This window comes from Rutilus rutilus (assembly GCF_951802725.1).
Source record: "Rutilus rutilus genome assembly, chromosome: 22".
Classification (NCBI taxonomy): domain Eukaryota; kingdom Metazoa; phylum Chordata; class Actinopteri; order Cypriniformes; family Leuciscidae; genus Rutilus; species Rutilus rutilus.
Genome location: NC_140227.1, coordinates 1,496,956 through 1,511,816, shown reverse-complemented (window position 1 = coordinate 1,511,816; position 14,861 = coordinate 1,496,956). Strand labels below are relative to the sequence as shown.

The following is a 14,861-nucleotide window of genomic DNA, read 5'->3' as shown; positions in this document are numbered from 1 at the left end:
GAACAGCTCTGAGTTCATATTATAGCATATTACTCTAGTGTTATGGCACAGTGATCTCTGCTCTTGGCCTGCTGATTTTGGACAGTGTCTCTGTACTGTAAAACCAGAGCCAAGCCACATGGCATCGTTGTTTCACCAGGACCGTCACTGAGATAATTAAAGAGGAGCTATTATGCCCTTTTACAAAGTTGCTTTCAGGCTCTACTAGAGCAGGTTTTCCTGCTTGAATGTTGATTATTTTCCTCATATTCTCCATTGTTGCGGCTCCTCTCTTCCCAGTCTGTCAGTAACGCTCTGACTGTGTTTCCCGTACAACGCTGTAACTCGCTGCTTCACTACTATAGTACGATGCATCGCTGAAGAAATCATCTAGCTAGTCTCGACTGTTTCCCGAAACCGTATTGTTGCAAATTGGTCGTTCAGCCACGTTGGTTAATGACGTCACGCAGTTGTTGGAGTGATAATACTTTTAATAAATCTGTTTGAGATGGAATTAACGCGAGATGTTTTGCTATAAATTACGAACATGGCATCTGAGGAATATTTCTTATTTTCTCAGTTATTTTGCTTTATTTCCAGATTCAATCATAGGCTCGTTCTTACACTAGAGCTGGTTCACACATGCGCACTCTTCAACAACGACACTTTAAATCTCTTGACAAACTAAAAGACGTAAATGACATTTGTATGTGTTCTAAATAAAAGATATAGATTGCACTGAATGTCAGCTTGCTTATTTTGCTCAAGATCAGGATTTATTGAGTCCACATGTCATGAAAACTAGAAACTCTTCTTCTAACCACAGGTCGAGATCTGTCGCTCCAAACACTCAACTCTGCGATGCTGTTTGCGAATGTTCGTTAGAACGATGGTTTCAATAAACACAGACTCGTTGAACTATGATGATAACGACAGAACTCGCTACCATAGTTGGTTAACGGTGTTTTTGGAAACTCACCCCTGTTTATTTCCTGTCTCTATGAAGCCCCTCCTTCTGAAAAGCACATTGTGCTCTGATTGGTCGGCTGGAGCAGTGTGTTGTGATTGGTCGAGCGCTGCGAGTGTGTTTGGGAAATGTCCCGCCCCTTACCATAACCGCCAGTTTAACACACTACTAACTAACTCAACCAGGCCCCGCCCCTTTATTCTCTGCATGAATTATTCAAATGAGGAAGAAACTCAAGACTACAATGGAGGCGTTTCAGGAGTTCAGAAACACTGACACTGATATAGAGAAGAACTGGAGCTTCTTCATGATCAAACAGCAACATTACACACTAAAGACAAAAGCATAACAGGACCTCTCTAAATTTGACGCATGCTCTCTTAGAACCCAAACAGAGCGTGAAGGTTAAGGTCAGTGTTTTTACCCCTCAATAGGACCAACTTTGTTCTAACTTTCCATCTTTCCGACTTAATTAAAATCAGAAAGTGTTAGTTATTGTATGGTGACGTGTATTCCAGGTCCTGGTCTGGCGTTTATAGCGTACCCTAAGGCTGTGACCATGATGCCCTGGTCTCCACTGTGGGCCTGCCTCTTCTTCATGATGCTCATCTTCCTCGGACTCGACAGTCAGGTCACAAATACACACATTTTTAACCTTTAATAATTCACTTGAGAATAAAATTGCTGCCATTATCAGCTTGTTGATTGAAAACAAGGTAATAATATTAATATTTACAACATTTCAGATTTGATATTGTTAATAAGTATTTATTTATTTATTTTTTCTAATTTTTGCAGTAAAACTGCTGTGGTTGTTGTTCACAGAGACCCAACATTTTTGGACTCTGTCGCCCCACATAATTAATATCAATGTATTATAGGCCTATACAAAATATCAAAACAATTACATTTTTCAGTTCACATTTATTTGTATTGCACTTTTCACAATACACATCGTCTGAAAGCAGCTTTACAGAAAGTTAGTGAACTGTTATCAGAGATAACTGTCTTAGTTATGTATTTCAGAAAATGTACTAATTTAAACAATGTAATAATTTAAGGCAGAAACAAGTATCGGTTATTGTAAAAAAAAAAAAAAAGATAACAGAAACACTTTTCAGAAAGTGACGTTAGTAAGGAGAAATGTTCTGGTTTTAGTTAATGATAATAATTCCTCTCTGTCTAGTTTGTGTGTGTGGAGAGTCTTGTGACCGCGATCATCGACATGTATCCCAAAACCTTCCGTGTGGGATATCGGAGAGAGCTTCTCATCCTGGGAATGTCTGTGGTCTCCTTCTTCCTGGGTCTAATAATGTTGACAGAGGTAAAGTCATCACTTTATGTTCTTTCCAGTGGTGTCAGTATATCCTTTGATTTGTGCTGATGTTTAGTACGACACAACCCAGCAAGCAATAGTCGTCATTTCTCCGTCTAGGTTAACTATAGACCCGATACAGTCCGGCTATGAGCAACACACTTCTAGACAAAATAACCTAGAATTTGGTTACATGTCGTTTTTGCCAAAATAACTTGCGAGATGAGATGTGTGATATTCCATCATGAAAGCAAAGTCAACAGTGATTACAAGCTGTTTGATTTCATTTCTTTGACATGTTGTCTAATTGATGACTAGTCTATTCTCGGGCGATGGTTTAGACGTCTATTACATTTTCACTGACAGCCCAAATTTTCCTTGTTTTAGCCGGACGCCTGGGCTGTGTTTGGACGGCTATTAGACGTCTTTTAAACGCAAAATTGCTTGCTGGGAATCTTCCATCACAGATGGATGAACGTAGATTCGTTGTAAGCATGCTTCGACACAATAATTAATCTTAATACATGATAATGACAAATCCAGGTGTCTTGTTCATCAAGGACAAGCAGATTTGCTGTTTACATGTTGGTTTGACATGCTTGGGTTCATTTAGTTAATTGTTAACCTAAACCCCCTGATGCTGGTAAACCGTTTTTAATGTGTAAAAAAAGCGAGATTTGTAGTGGATTTTCCCTGTAATGACAGAGACAGAGTCCTTGCATATTGCGGTCGGCACCTGGCATGTTTCTGCTTGCGTTTATGGCTGGAGTGAGTGTAAAAATAGACCGGAGGACGCTCTCCACCAGTAATGTGCAGTCAGGTGAACGCTTTCACTCGGCGTTTCATGAATAAAGCCATCCCATGTGGAACGAAGCCTCTCCGGTGTGACATTCTCTGTTACTAGGGTGAGAGGGAGATGAAGATGCTTTGAAAGCCATTTTCTGTATGGCAGTGGTGCTCTCAGTGTTCTGTAAAATACAGTGAGCATATGATGGTTTTGTGATATTGTCACTAGCTGTGTTTCCATCCAAAGCTGCGAAATTGGCAGGATTGGAATATCGCATAAAACATTTGTGAATAAAGCAGCGTTTCCATCCCATGTGTTCAAGAGAACAAATTAAGAAATTGGTGCAAAAGTTTCTGCAATCAGACTCTTTTTCCTCCATCATAAACGAGTGTGTCTCGAGCGTCAGACGAAACACAGTAAACGCTGTCATGTTCGGGAACACACTCGTGTGAGACGCTTCTGGAGGGTAAAGTAGATACTTCTGAGTGTGTAGCAAAAGAGTAGACAAGCTTTGGGACACACTACAGTCTCAAGTAAACTGACCTGTCAATCATCACGTCACAGTTAAAATCCTCCACATTTCATTTTCCACCGTATCGCACAGAAATGCAGAAGCTCGTCGATCTGCAGTCGCCGGTCTTTCATGCGGAGACTGCATATTGATGCATTTAAAAGTTAATGGCCAAACGGATCTTTATAAAAGACCACAGTGTTATTGCAGATGAAATATAACACGGATAACATTAAATAAATACTAAAAATAAAATAAAATAAAATAAATAAATACTTTTTTTTATCATGTTAAACTTTGATTAGTCACTCAAACCGTTATCTAAACCTCTCACCGTCGGTCGCGCGAATCCGCCATGTTTTGTAACACTTTTTACTCGTGTTTGTAATGCGAATTTTCTTGAGGATTCTTGAGTTTTTTTTTTCTTTTCTCCTTGTGTGAATTTTATTAAAAAGTATGGTGCATTGGAATGTTGTAATATGAAGATATGTATGTGGAATATGATTGTTTTTAATGTATGTTTTTATTAAAAATTTTTTGGTTTGTGATGTGATGCCACCACTCTAATATAATTGCCCGGTAACAGTAGACGATCCGGGAGCTTCTGGCATACTTTATTCAACATACTATGCTTTGGGACACACTTCCTCTAATCTCACATAGCTACTATTTAGGATGGATAGTATGGACATTGGGATGAAGGGTTTGACTCAGGCGTTTCAGAACCACCAAATCAACATTTGAGATGCTGCGATGCCATTGGTCCGCTGGTTAGTCCAGTTATCCAATCACAGCCTCTGCTGAGGCATCAAGGGATTTATTCGGTAAATGTGTTTCCATCGTAGTTTAAGTGCATCAATGTTTATCCGCCATATGTTTTTTATCCACATTTGTATAATTTATGCACATCTTGGCATTACCGTTGCAACATCACAGAATTTGGTTGTGTGCTAAACATATCACGCTACACCCGCTGTGGTCTGTTGTGTTTCATGTTGGTCCTGTATTTGCTCTGTCAGGGTGGCATGTACGTGTTCCAGCTCTTCGACGCGTATGCAGCCAGTGGCATGTGTCTGCTGTTCGTGGCCATCTTTGAGTCCATCTGCATCGGCTGGATCTATGGTAAGACATTGCTTCGTGTCTGACTATAACAATATTCAGCCATTAATATTCACATCTTCTGTACTAAGCATCTTATCTCTCTAATGCAGTTTTTACTCCTTAACTTCCAAATGTTATCTGGTATTTAATGTCCTGGTAGTTAAGTGTTACAGAGCAGAAACAAAGATTGATACCATCCAAACATAGAAAAAGGCCACTTATCAGATGCTAGCGCTTTCGTTAAGAGTACAAACTCACATTGTAGTACACAACAAAAACTTAAAGAAAAATCTCTTTCTAATGCAGTTTTTACTCCTTAACTTCCAAGCGTTATCTGGTATTTAATGTCCTGGTAAGTGTTACACTGCAAAAACAATGTTCTTCCTCAGTATTTTTGTCTTGTTTTCCAGTACGAATATCTAAACATTCTTGAATCAAGATACATTTACTTGAGAAGGAGATCAAGAAAAATGATCTTTTAAATAACTTTTTTTTTCTGACCCAACTGGCATAATTGGCCATTAGCACTCACTTAATTTTGCAGTGATGTGTAGCATATCTTTATGAATGACCTCCCACAGAAACAAGGTCTATAGAGATAATAAATCCATTAAATTTCTATCAGACAGTGTCACACGATGCAGCAAGAGCCACTGTAATCCATCAGAATCTGTCATTATTAGACATGCATGATGTGCCAGCAGATGCTTTTCTGCCTGAATTATTAATGTCAATGTTTACAGTATCATCAGATTCCTGTAACCGTAATGCCACCTGCTGGCAAGAGTCAGACAGTGCATGAAATGAATCATTGAAATATGTTTTCAAGCAGAGAGAAACAGCCATCTCACAGTCCTTTAAATATAAGTTTTATATGTCTAGTATATAAATGCATTCAGTGTATTTTTGCTGAGAGATATTTTTGATACGATTGATCTTTATCCTCAGGTGCCGACAGGTTTTATTCAAACATTGAGGACATGATTGGATACAAGCCCATCTTCTTCATCAAATGGTGCTGGAAGTATTTCACGCCCGGCATCTGTGCTGTGAGTTGAACTCCATGTACCAAGAGTCGAGATATGTACGGTCTGCGAGCGATAAATGCTAAGTTCTTGGTCATACGATTGTCTTTTCAGGGCATCTTTCTGTTCTTCTTGATCAAATACAAACCGCTGAAGTATAATAATGTGTACACGTATCCAGACTGGGGTTATGGGATCGGCTGGATGATGGCCATGTCCTCTATGGTTTGCATTCCTGTGGGAATCGTAGTCCAGATCTGGAAAACGAAAGGAACTTTCCGTGAGGTAAAAGCATTTTTATTTATTTTTTCTAGTTTTTTTGTGAACCTGGTCTTTGTGTGTGTGTGTGTGTGTGTGTGTGTGTGTTTGTGTGTGTGAGACAGGTTTCTTTTGTAGTTGTATCTGGTTCAATCAGACAAAAGTGGGCGGAGTCAGTATAAATAGCCTCTGCCAACCAGGCGGCCGATTTGCCCTTGGTGTAAATAGACACTCCGTAAAGTTTCTTTGTTTTCAGGTTTTAAAATTTTTACATTTTAAATGAGTTTTTCTTTATTTATTATTATGTTCAAGTCAAGCTATACTGTCAGCTATGAGTATGGTTTCTTCAATTTGTTTATTTAGCACATATTCAACATTGCTGATAAACAACCTCTCATATTTCTGCCAATGATTTTAGATAGGAGGTAGAAAGTATTTTTCCGCCTGTACTTGAGAAACAAACATCACATGTCTTGAGGTGCCGTGACATGCCGAAGATGAAAGTAGTTCTGGCACTGCGGTGTAGAGATATAGAGAGCGAAGCGCAGACTTGATGGCACAGTGTGTGCCCTGACGTGACCCCATTGTGCCATGTCGTATTGATTGTGTCTGCTTCAGAAAACATACAGAGCTGTGTGATGAGGTTAGTGTACAACACTGCAGACATTTTTTTCTTAATCAGTAATTTTCCACGAACATATCTGAACAGCTTTAAAACAAGAAACAAGCAAAACACTGAGTAAGGGGCCGGTCACGCGGAATGCGTTTTTCCATTCTACTGCACTACCTTTGCATTGTTTTTCTATGTAAACCAAGCGGCAACCTTCCGGTCTCTGTCTTGAATCTAACACTGAAGTGACTTAAACTGCAGTTCATTGACTGGCCACTAGAGACCGGCTCCAAGAGAGAGTCAATCCCATAGACCCGCATGTTAATATACCCAACTTTACAGCAGAAAAAATATGTGTACAGCCTGGTGCAAAAAGTGGTTTTGGTCTATAAAGCTAATTTTGCCCTTCATGACGACTGTGAGGGGGGTGATTTTTTATATATAACTCATCCGTTTAAATTATATTAAGCCTTAAAAGTTGTGCATAATTAAGGGCGTGGCCACTTGAGTGACAGGTGGATTGCAGCTGATGTCACTACTAGCCCTTTGTCTGTTAGTGTCACGTCACCTCAGCTAATCCGCCTCGCTGCACATTTTCGTTCATTTTCGGGAGTGACGCTGCCAAGATGGCGACGGCCGGCTCCGCCCACTTTGAGCTTCAAAAATGCTCTTCAGAAACACTACGAGTCACGTCACGCACACCACGTCCATATTTGTTTACAGTCTATGATGTAAACATGCACTAGACGGACGTCTTTAACCATCGCTCACGTCCTGCAGCATCTCGCTCATGACACGGCGCTCAGGTTACATTTAGTTCATCTGGAAGAGAGCAGTCATTATGGTATGCCTTCAGGGGTGATGTTCTGAAAACCCTGCCACAACCGCCTAAGTCTCTGTCATTCATCAAGTGGCTGTTTAGTGTTTGTGCGTACAGCCTCTTCGCCTTCCCGATCCCTCGGGACAGATTATTCCCTGCCAGTCTGTATGCTGCAGATTTAAATGCAGCATTATGGGCTCAACAGTGAACAGACTTCTCCAGTTAGCCATGGTTTCTGATTGGCACGCCTCTTGATGGGCTTGACCCCGGTCACATCATCTATGGATTTATTGACATAACCAATGACAGATTCTGTATATTCCCGAAGGTCAGTAATGCCACCTTGTGTTGCTGCCTCTCTAATAATGTCCACTGTGTGGTTTCAAAACAGTCTTGTATTGCTGAAATGGCTTCCTGAGGCCTAATTTCTCTTTATTTATGAGCTTTATGGGCTTTATATGAGACCTTAATGTTTGTTTACACTAGATCTAGTGTGTTCCTATTCATGTGCTGATAGAATTTAAGTAGAATAGACTTGGCTGGTTGAAATCTCCAGCTGCAATGAAGAAAGGGTCAGGACGGTCTGTCTGCTGCTCACTGATGTTATAGTAGAGCTCTGGCATTGCCTCCTTCACATTAGCGCTCAGTGGGACATAAACAGCAAAGACAGCAACATGGTGTCGGCCCACATCTGGGCCGCGTGTGAGCCGTATCTGGGCCGACACGATGTTGCTGTCTGGGAGCCGTTATGATGACTGCTGTCATGTAGAAGGGTCGGCATTTTACAGTCATTAGCTCTACTTTCGCAGAGCAAAAAGTAGAAACCACCACGGCATCTTGACATCACGATTTGTTGGCGTACACAGCCAGACCGCCTCACCTTGAGCTTACCGGCTTGCGAGGTTATTCGGTCCGGTCTGTATAGCGATAGCCCTCCAGCTGTATTGTGGCGTCTATAATGTTTTGATTTAACCACGTCTTAGTGAAATCGTAGACAACGCAGTCCCTCGCTCTGCGTTGCGAAGCTCTTCACAGTTTGACGTTATCCAACTTGTTGTCAGGGAACAAACTTTTGCCAGCATGTGTGTAGGTACGGCCGGCTTGATGTCCTTCACCAATTTTCTTCTTAAAACAAGAAGAAAAAAAATTTGTCGAAAAAAAGAAACAATAATAATCAAGTAGGTCTATAATACCTGGAGAAGCATTCCAGTTCACTGCCGGCAGTCGCTCAGCTGGTGCTTGAATCCGGCATAAATCTGGCATCTTTGCTTAGACGACCACAAAATTTTGGGCCCATTTCCTTAGCCATTCATTTCATGTAATTGAATTACTCTGGAGTAGCAGGAAAATGGAATGACAAAACTAAAGACAGGACACATGATGTTTTAAACCCTGAAAATCCTAAATTGTGACGTCAAAGTCAATGCAAAATGCATTATTTCCCCCCAAAAATGAATCACAGCATCACCAGGAGGGTTTCTCAAATTCGGCCCTCAAACCCTGATCAAACTCACTTACCGGTTACTCATGGTCTGTCCCAGTACCCACACCTGCAGTCTTGGCTACTTAAGACTGTGTGCACGCATTAGTGTGCAAGACTCTCCCAGGTCTGAAAAATGTCAAAGCGCAGTTCACTTGATGCCCACTAAATCTCAACTGGCGCTTCAGAGCATATCCCATCATTCATCGCCTTCAGGAACTTACATGCCCCAACTTTCCAGTGTAAGTTAAATTAATCCACTAGAACCCAAGTGCAGTTATTTCATAATCAAAACAAGATCAAACATAAAACAAAGGCATGACGTGGCATGAACTTCAAAAACATGAACAGAACGCTTACAAACAGTGGTTACACAAAAGACACATGGCAAACATGAGGGCTTCAATACACAAGACTAATGACTAGACAAGGTGAACAATGAAACAATGAACCAATGACAACACAGAACACATGGAAGGATCACATGACTAGAACAGGAGATCACATGACAGACATGAAACAAGAACATGAAAATGGAAGTGTATTTTGTTAAGCATTTGCAACTGCTTTTCATCACTTAATTAGAAGCACTACAATTAAATTGTGTTTGTTACATAGGGACTGAATTGACATTATAAAGCTTATTTGAAAGAGTAGCCTATTAAAAATCTAAATGTGTAAATAAAGCTCTTCCATTTTTACAACTCTATGTTATAAGTGTGTACCATCTGGTAATCAACAGTTGCGGTTTTGCAGTCTTTGTGCCCACTTGAACACTTGGGCCAAATACCGAAAATGTGGCATGCAAGTAGACAAGCTGTCAAGAGCAAAGAGCACAAGTGTGGGGATTGAGACAGGGACTCTGAGGGTACGTTTACATGACAACGATATGCTTAAAACGGAGAAGTTTTTCCTTTGAGCTTTCCGTGTACAGACGACACCAGTGTCAAAACCATCCCCATTCACACGTATCCACGAAAACGACTAAAAACTGCAGCCAGGCCATTAGATGACTATAGACTGAACACATAATACGCATATGCATGACATCATCGTCTTCAGAGATTCACGTTTCTGTTGTTTACATGAAGACCGTTTTCAAAGTTTGTGTTTTCAGGCACCCAAAACGCAGTTGTCGTGTGAACCAATGGCCAAAATGCATAAAAAGTTTTACGTTTTTTGTTGAAAACGGTGTCGTGTAAACAGTCTGAAGATCTTGTTTATCTTCACGTGTCTTTGATTAGGGTTGGAGCTAAACTCAGGACAGTGGCCAGATTGGGGGAACCCTGCCTTAGACCCTTGCTTATATCATAACATATTCTCGTGACAACTCACAAATGTTAGTTACGACACTCTTAAAAATAAAGGTTCAAAAAGGGGTTTTCACAGCGATGCCATATATTACAGGGGTGTTTGTCCTGCAGAGTTCAGCTCCAGCACTAATTAAACACACCTGAACCAGCTAATCAAAGTCTTCAGGATCACTAGAAACTTGCAGGCTGGCGTTTTGGAGCTGGGTTTACCAGTGGCCCTCCAGGAGCCGAGTTTGACACATGAGCCATAGAGGAACCATTTTCCCCAAAGAAACTTTCAGCAATCAGTTCTTAGAAGAACATATTTGTTTGTTTTTTCAGTGTGAAGAACATTTGAAAAATCCATGGAACCTTTTGCATAATGGAAAGGTGTAATAGATGTTGAAGGTTCTTCATGGAAATACAAAGTTCTGTTGTGAAACTCTAGATGGCGCTGGCTGATCGGTCCTTCACTCAATCTGCTTGCATTGCAATCACGTCGTTGTCTATAGGGCTCAGCTGATTGGTTCCTGCTGTATCAGTAGCCAATGAGCTCGATGCTCAACCTTCAAATACTTGGTCAGTGTTTGCTGCAGCATCTTTCAGAAACCCTCCTCCTTCCCCAGCTCCACCTGTATATCTCAGCTATGGGTTATTCATGTGTGCTGTATTGTACAGCAGCAGTGTGTCATGTATCTATTGACTTCAAAACATTAAACTTCTTTAAACTTTAAACTACTTCAAACTGAAAATATTTCAACTTCAAGCTTTCTCAAGCCAACTTAAAGTTTGTCTCGACATAAAAGGTTTGTAGACAAACTTTAAGTTGGCTTGAAAAAGCCTAGCCATAAAGTTTGAAGTAGTTTTAAAAGCTTGAAGTTTGAAGGGTTTCAGTTTTAATTAGTTTAAGTTTTAGTTTAGTAGGTTTAAAAGTTTGAACTTTGAAGGTTTTCAAGTCCCGTTCTTGCTCTGCAGCAGAAGCGTAGCAGATCTATTCCGCCAAGACCAAACATCGAATCAACATTGTCATATCCATTACCATGCCAAACACTCAGAGAGTTTTTATGACAGAACTACTGATGCCTTTTTAGAGTATATTGTAAGTAGAGGACAGTGACCCAACTGTGATTAGATGTTCCTCAAATGCACTCAGACTGCTTATTATAATGCGCGTGTAATTTTGCAGAGGATCAAGAAGCTGACCACACCCAGCGCTGATCTGAAAATGAGGGGACGCGTCGCCTCCAGGGGTCCTTGCGCTATCAATGATGCTGATGCCAAAATGAGGGCCGATGGCAAGATCTCCACCATCACAGAGAAGGAGACACATTTCTAAACCCAAGACACGGACATCACCGGCACAACAAACAGAAATGTGAAGAAACAAATATCTTTGCCTTTATTTTTAAAGAGAGAAAACTATTATCACATTTGTAGTGTTGCTTTTTTTGCACAAACAGGTAACACATCACAATTTAACGTCATGATTTGTATCAAGAGTGTATCTAAATCTAGATGAAACTGTCGTATTGCGTAACTCTTTGTCATTTTAGTCATTTCTGTACGTGTAGAATGAAGCCGAGGTATAATGTGCTGTGAAATGTTTTTACACATTGCCTGTCGGCTGAGTGCAGATTACTGTAGTTCTGTTCTAATGGATAGGAGATGTATTGATGACCACTCCAAACGATGGCTGTATGTTTGTAGATGAGGCTCAGTGTTGTCAGATACGCTGTGATTCGCTGTCCTTCAGCTAGCATTGACTCGCGGGGCGAGCGTGACGTAGCGAGCACATTCTCCACGCTGTCTTACGCGGCTCGAATTCTTGGCCATTTCACACCAATTAAACTGAGTTTGATTGAAGGTGACAGACCAAACAGTTTATCACTATGATTTTTTCTTCTTCAGTCTGGTGATCCAGAGAGTCATCTCATCATGAACCCCTCATTAAAGTTCATGAACATTTAGTCTTAATAGTGTGATGTGTATTTGTCTGATGGTCTGCATGTGAGGACAACATGAAAGGGGTCGTACTGCTTGCCGTGGAACGCAAAAGTGCACGTATTAAACAGTTCATACAGTTCTTTTCAGGTACCATGAAAGTAAACCAGACAACTCACTATATTCACTGATACTCTAGTCTGCGTTCACGTTCAGATTAAAAATGACAAAATGGTATCGATGCCCCATTATTTAACGTACACAAATGTGGGCTAGACGTAAGGGTGAGTACATGAAGACAATGTAGAGAATATTCGAGTCAAATGTTCTTGTAATGTAGTAATAAATAGATTTGCTATGGAAAGATTGATACCATCCAAAGTATAAAAGGCCACTAATTGGATGCTAGCGCTTTCGTTAAGAGTACAAAGTCACAAAGTAGTACACATTTTCTTCTTGTGAAAATTAAGTGTTTATGCTTAAAACAAGAACAAATATCTGCCTGTGGGGTCAGAAAATCAGCTTGATCCAAAAGGAAAACAAGATTATTTTGTTGATCCCATTGGCAGATATTTGTTCTTGTTTTAAGTAGAAATCAGTGTTTTGCAGTGTAGTTCTTTCATGTCTATGAAGTCATTAGGAAGCAGTGGAAATGTGTTCGAATAACCCATGCAATTCAACAGCCATGAGTCCTTTAATCGATCTGCACTGGATCTGTGATGCACTATCTCAGTGAAGAGCACTTGTGTGTGTAGTTCACTCACTGTGAGCCCTGTGCACATGCATGCAATCTTTGGTCTGGTCTGTTTCATCGTGACATCATCAGTTTGTGCAAGTAAACTTGTGAGTGTTTTAATATCCGGTTAACTTTTCAGATAAATGTATATTTTTACACTTCTTTAGTTTTTTGTGTACTATTTCTTGATGAAAAAAAAAAAAAAAAAACCTTTCTCTGAGGACTTTTGATATGTCATTCAACAATCAAGTTCTAGGTATATGATGGAATTGTTATATGTACTGTTTACACAGATTTTGGTATTCACAGAACATATGAATTGTGTGCTTACTCATTTTTAAAAATAAAAGTTAAAAAGGGACAGATCTGTTCGGGTGTCTCATTCACTTCCGCTGCTGTTAAAGTCAACACCAGTCGTTTCTGCAGTGACGTATGGGAAAGTGTATTAGATGGTGGTGTATTTATTTCTCTCAACATGCTTTCTCCAGTGAACCCCTAAAACACTAGAAAATAGAAATAGTCACATGACCTTATTTTCACCCATAAGGTCCCAGCCAGTGCCTTTAAAAACATGAAGATTTAAACCACATACCAGTCGGTTAAACCATATACTGTATCAAGTCATTGGATTACTAATATATAAAGGATATCTAAAACATAATGGACAGAAATGAGTAGGAAAATCACTGTTTTAAAAACATTAAAAATATATATTTTGATCTGCTAGTCCCATTCCTAATCCGCAGTCCTCTCTGGTGCTATATAATAGTTTTGTATGAGATACAGAGCAGAATTTAAGTTTTTATTCACTGGAAATCTTATCCACCGTTGCCAACCAATTTTCATGAGAAGATGATAAAAGCAGGTCAATTACTTGCTAAAAGCTGCTAAAAGATGTTTTGATGTCATTTAGAAGTTGGTCACATGACAATGACAACATGGAGGATGATATAATTGCATATGAAAGATTTTGTTTTCTGTTCAGCATGATGTTTATTTCAGGTCAACTTTATTACTCAGTGTTTATAAATCTGTCCACAAAACATACATTCCAGTGAATTCTCTTACGCCAAATGTCATTAAGCATGTTTAATTCTCTTCCCCCAAATTTCATTGAAAAAATATAATTGAGGTAAAAGAAGACTTGAAGTCCAAAAGTCATTGAAAACGTATAAATGAAAAAATAATTTATTCAGGTCCAAAATAAATTAAAAACATGTCAGTCAACCAAGTCGACAAAGTGTGTGTTGCCTCTGCACAGAGCTTTGACAAGGGTTTGGAAGAGGACTTGATGAAGTAGTCTATTACCAAAGACTATAGAATTACACAAGACGCGTCACTCATATTGTTTTGAATGGGGAAAAGTGCAACGCTCAAAACTGCGGAATAAGTCCCGCCTTCTAAATAAGAGCCAATCACAGATTGGTATAGTCATCGCGTTAGTCAAACATGCGCGTCCACTGCGCATGCGCATTAGCTTGATCCAGCCTGAAAATGTTCGTTTTCTGTCATGATTCGAGTGTTTAGAAACAGTTGTTGTCAAATTTCGTTGGTGATTTCAAATATGAAATTTAATTCTAAGCTTGGCGAACAGTCTTGGAGAACTTGTTCCCCATTCAAAAAGATAGGAGCTGCACTTGTATGCCCTAGAGGCGTTTCAAAGATGGCCGCCGAGTGAAATGACTTGTCTTAAAGGGACTTTGTTATTACCTGGACGAAGGCTTGGAGAACGCTTGGGTGAGGATGATGAGGGGTTTTGGAGGCCTCAGGTGCTGCATTCTGTTCTGATGCCAAAATAAGAGAAAAAAGAGCTTGGTCTCTGCGGATGGGATCTAGTGGGTAGATCAATTACCCCTAAAGCCTGCCTGTGCATTCTGTGGCTTTGCTGCATTTTTCCAGTCCTTTGAGAGCAGGGGCAAGAAGTGGTCTCTGAGGCTTCCTTCCACTATTCTCTCTGGTGTAGATCTGGCCCTCCAGGTGAAACTTCAGGCTTTTGAAGAATGCCCTGTCAGCTGGCTGGAGAATGTGCTGTATGAGAA

General features: G+C 40.1%; 1 protein-coding gene across 1 annotated transcript in view; it reads left to right on the top strand.

The window, feature by feature from the left end:
• Nucleotides 1-13,161, top strand: part of slc6a11b (solute carrier family 6 member 11b) — a 30,547-nt gene extending 17,386 nt beyond the window's left edge. The window contains exons 10-15 of the mRNA XM_084395241.1: nucleotides 1,465-1,577; nucleotides 2,133-2,270; nucleotides 4,579-4,681; nucleotides 5,609-5,709; nucleotides 5,800-5,970; nucleotides 11,332-13,161. Of these exons, the coding sequence (XP_084251367.1) occupies nucleotides 1,465-1,577; nucleotides 2,133-2,270; nucleotides 4,579-4,681; nucleotides 5,609-5,709; nucleotides 5,800-5,970; nucleotides 11,332-11,481 (776 nt within the window). The 3' untranslated portion in view covers nucleotides 11,482-13,161. The remainder of the gene's footprint in view (nucleotides 1-1,464; nucleotides 1,578-2,132; nucleotides 2,271-4,578; nucleotides 4,682-5,608; nucleotides 5,710-5,799; nucleotides 5,971-11,331) is intronic.
• Nucleotides 13,162-14,861: the final 1,700 nt, after the last annotated feature.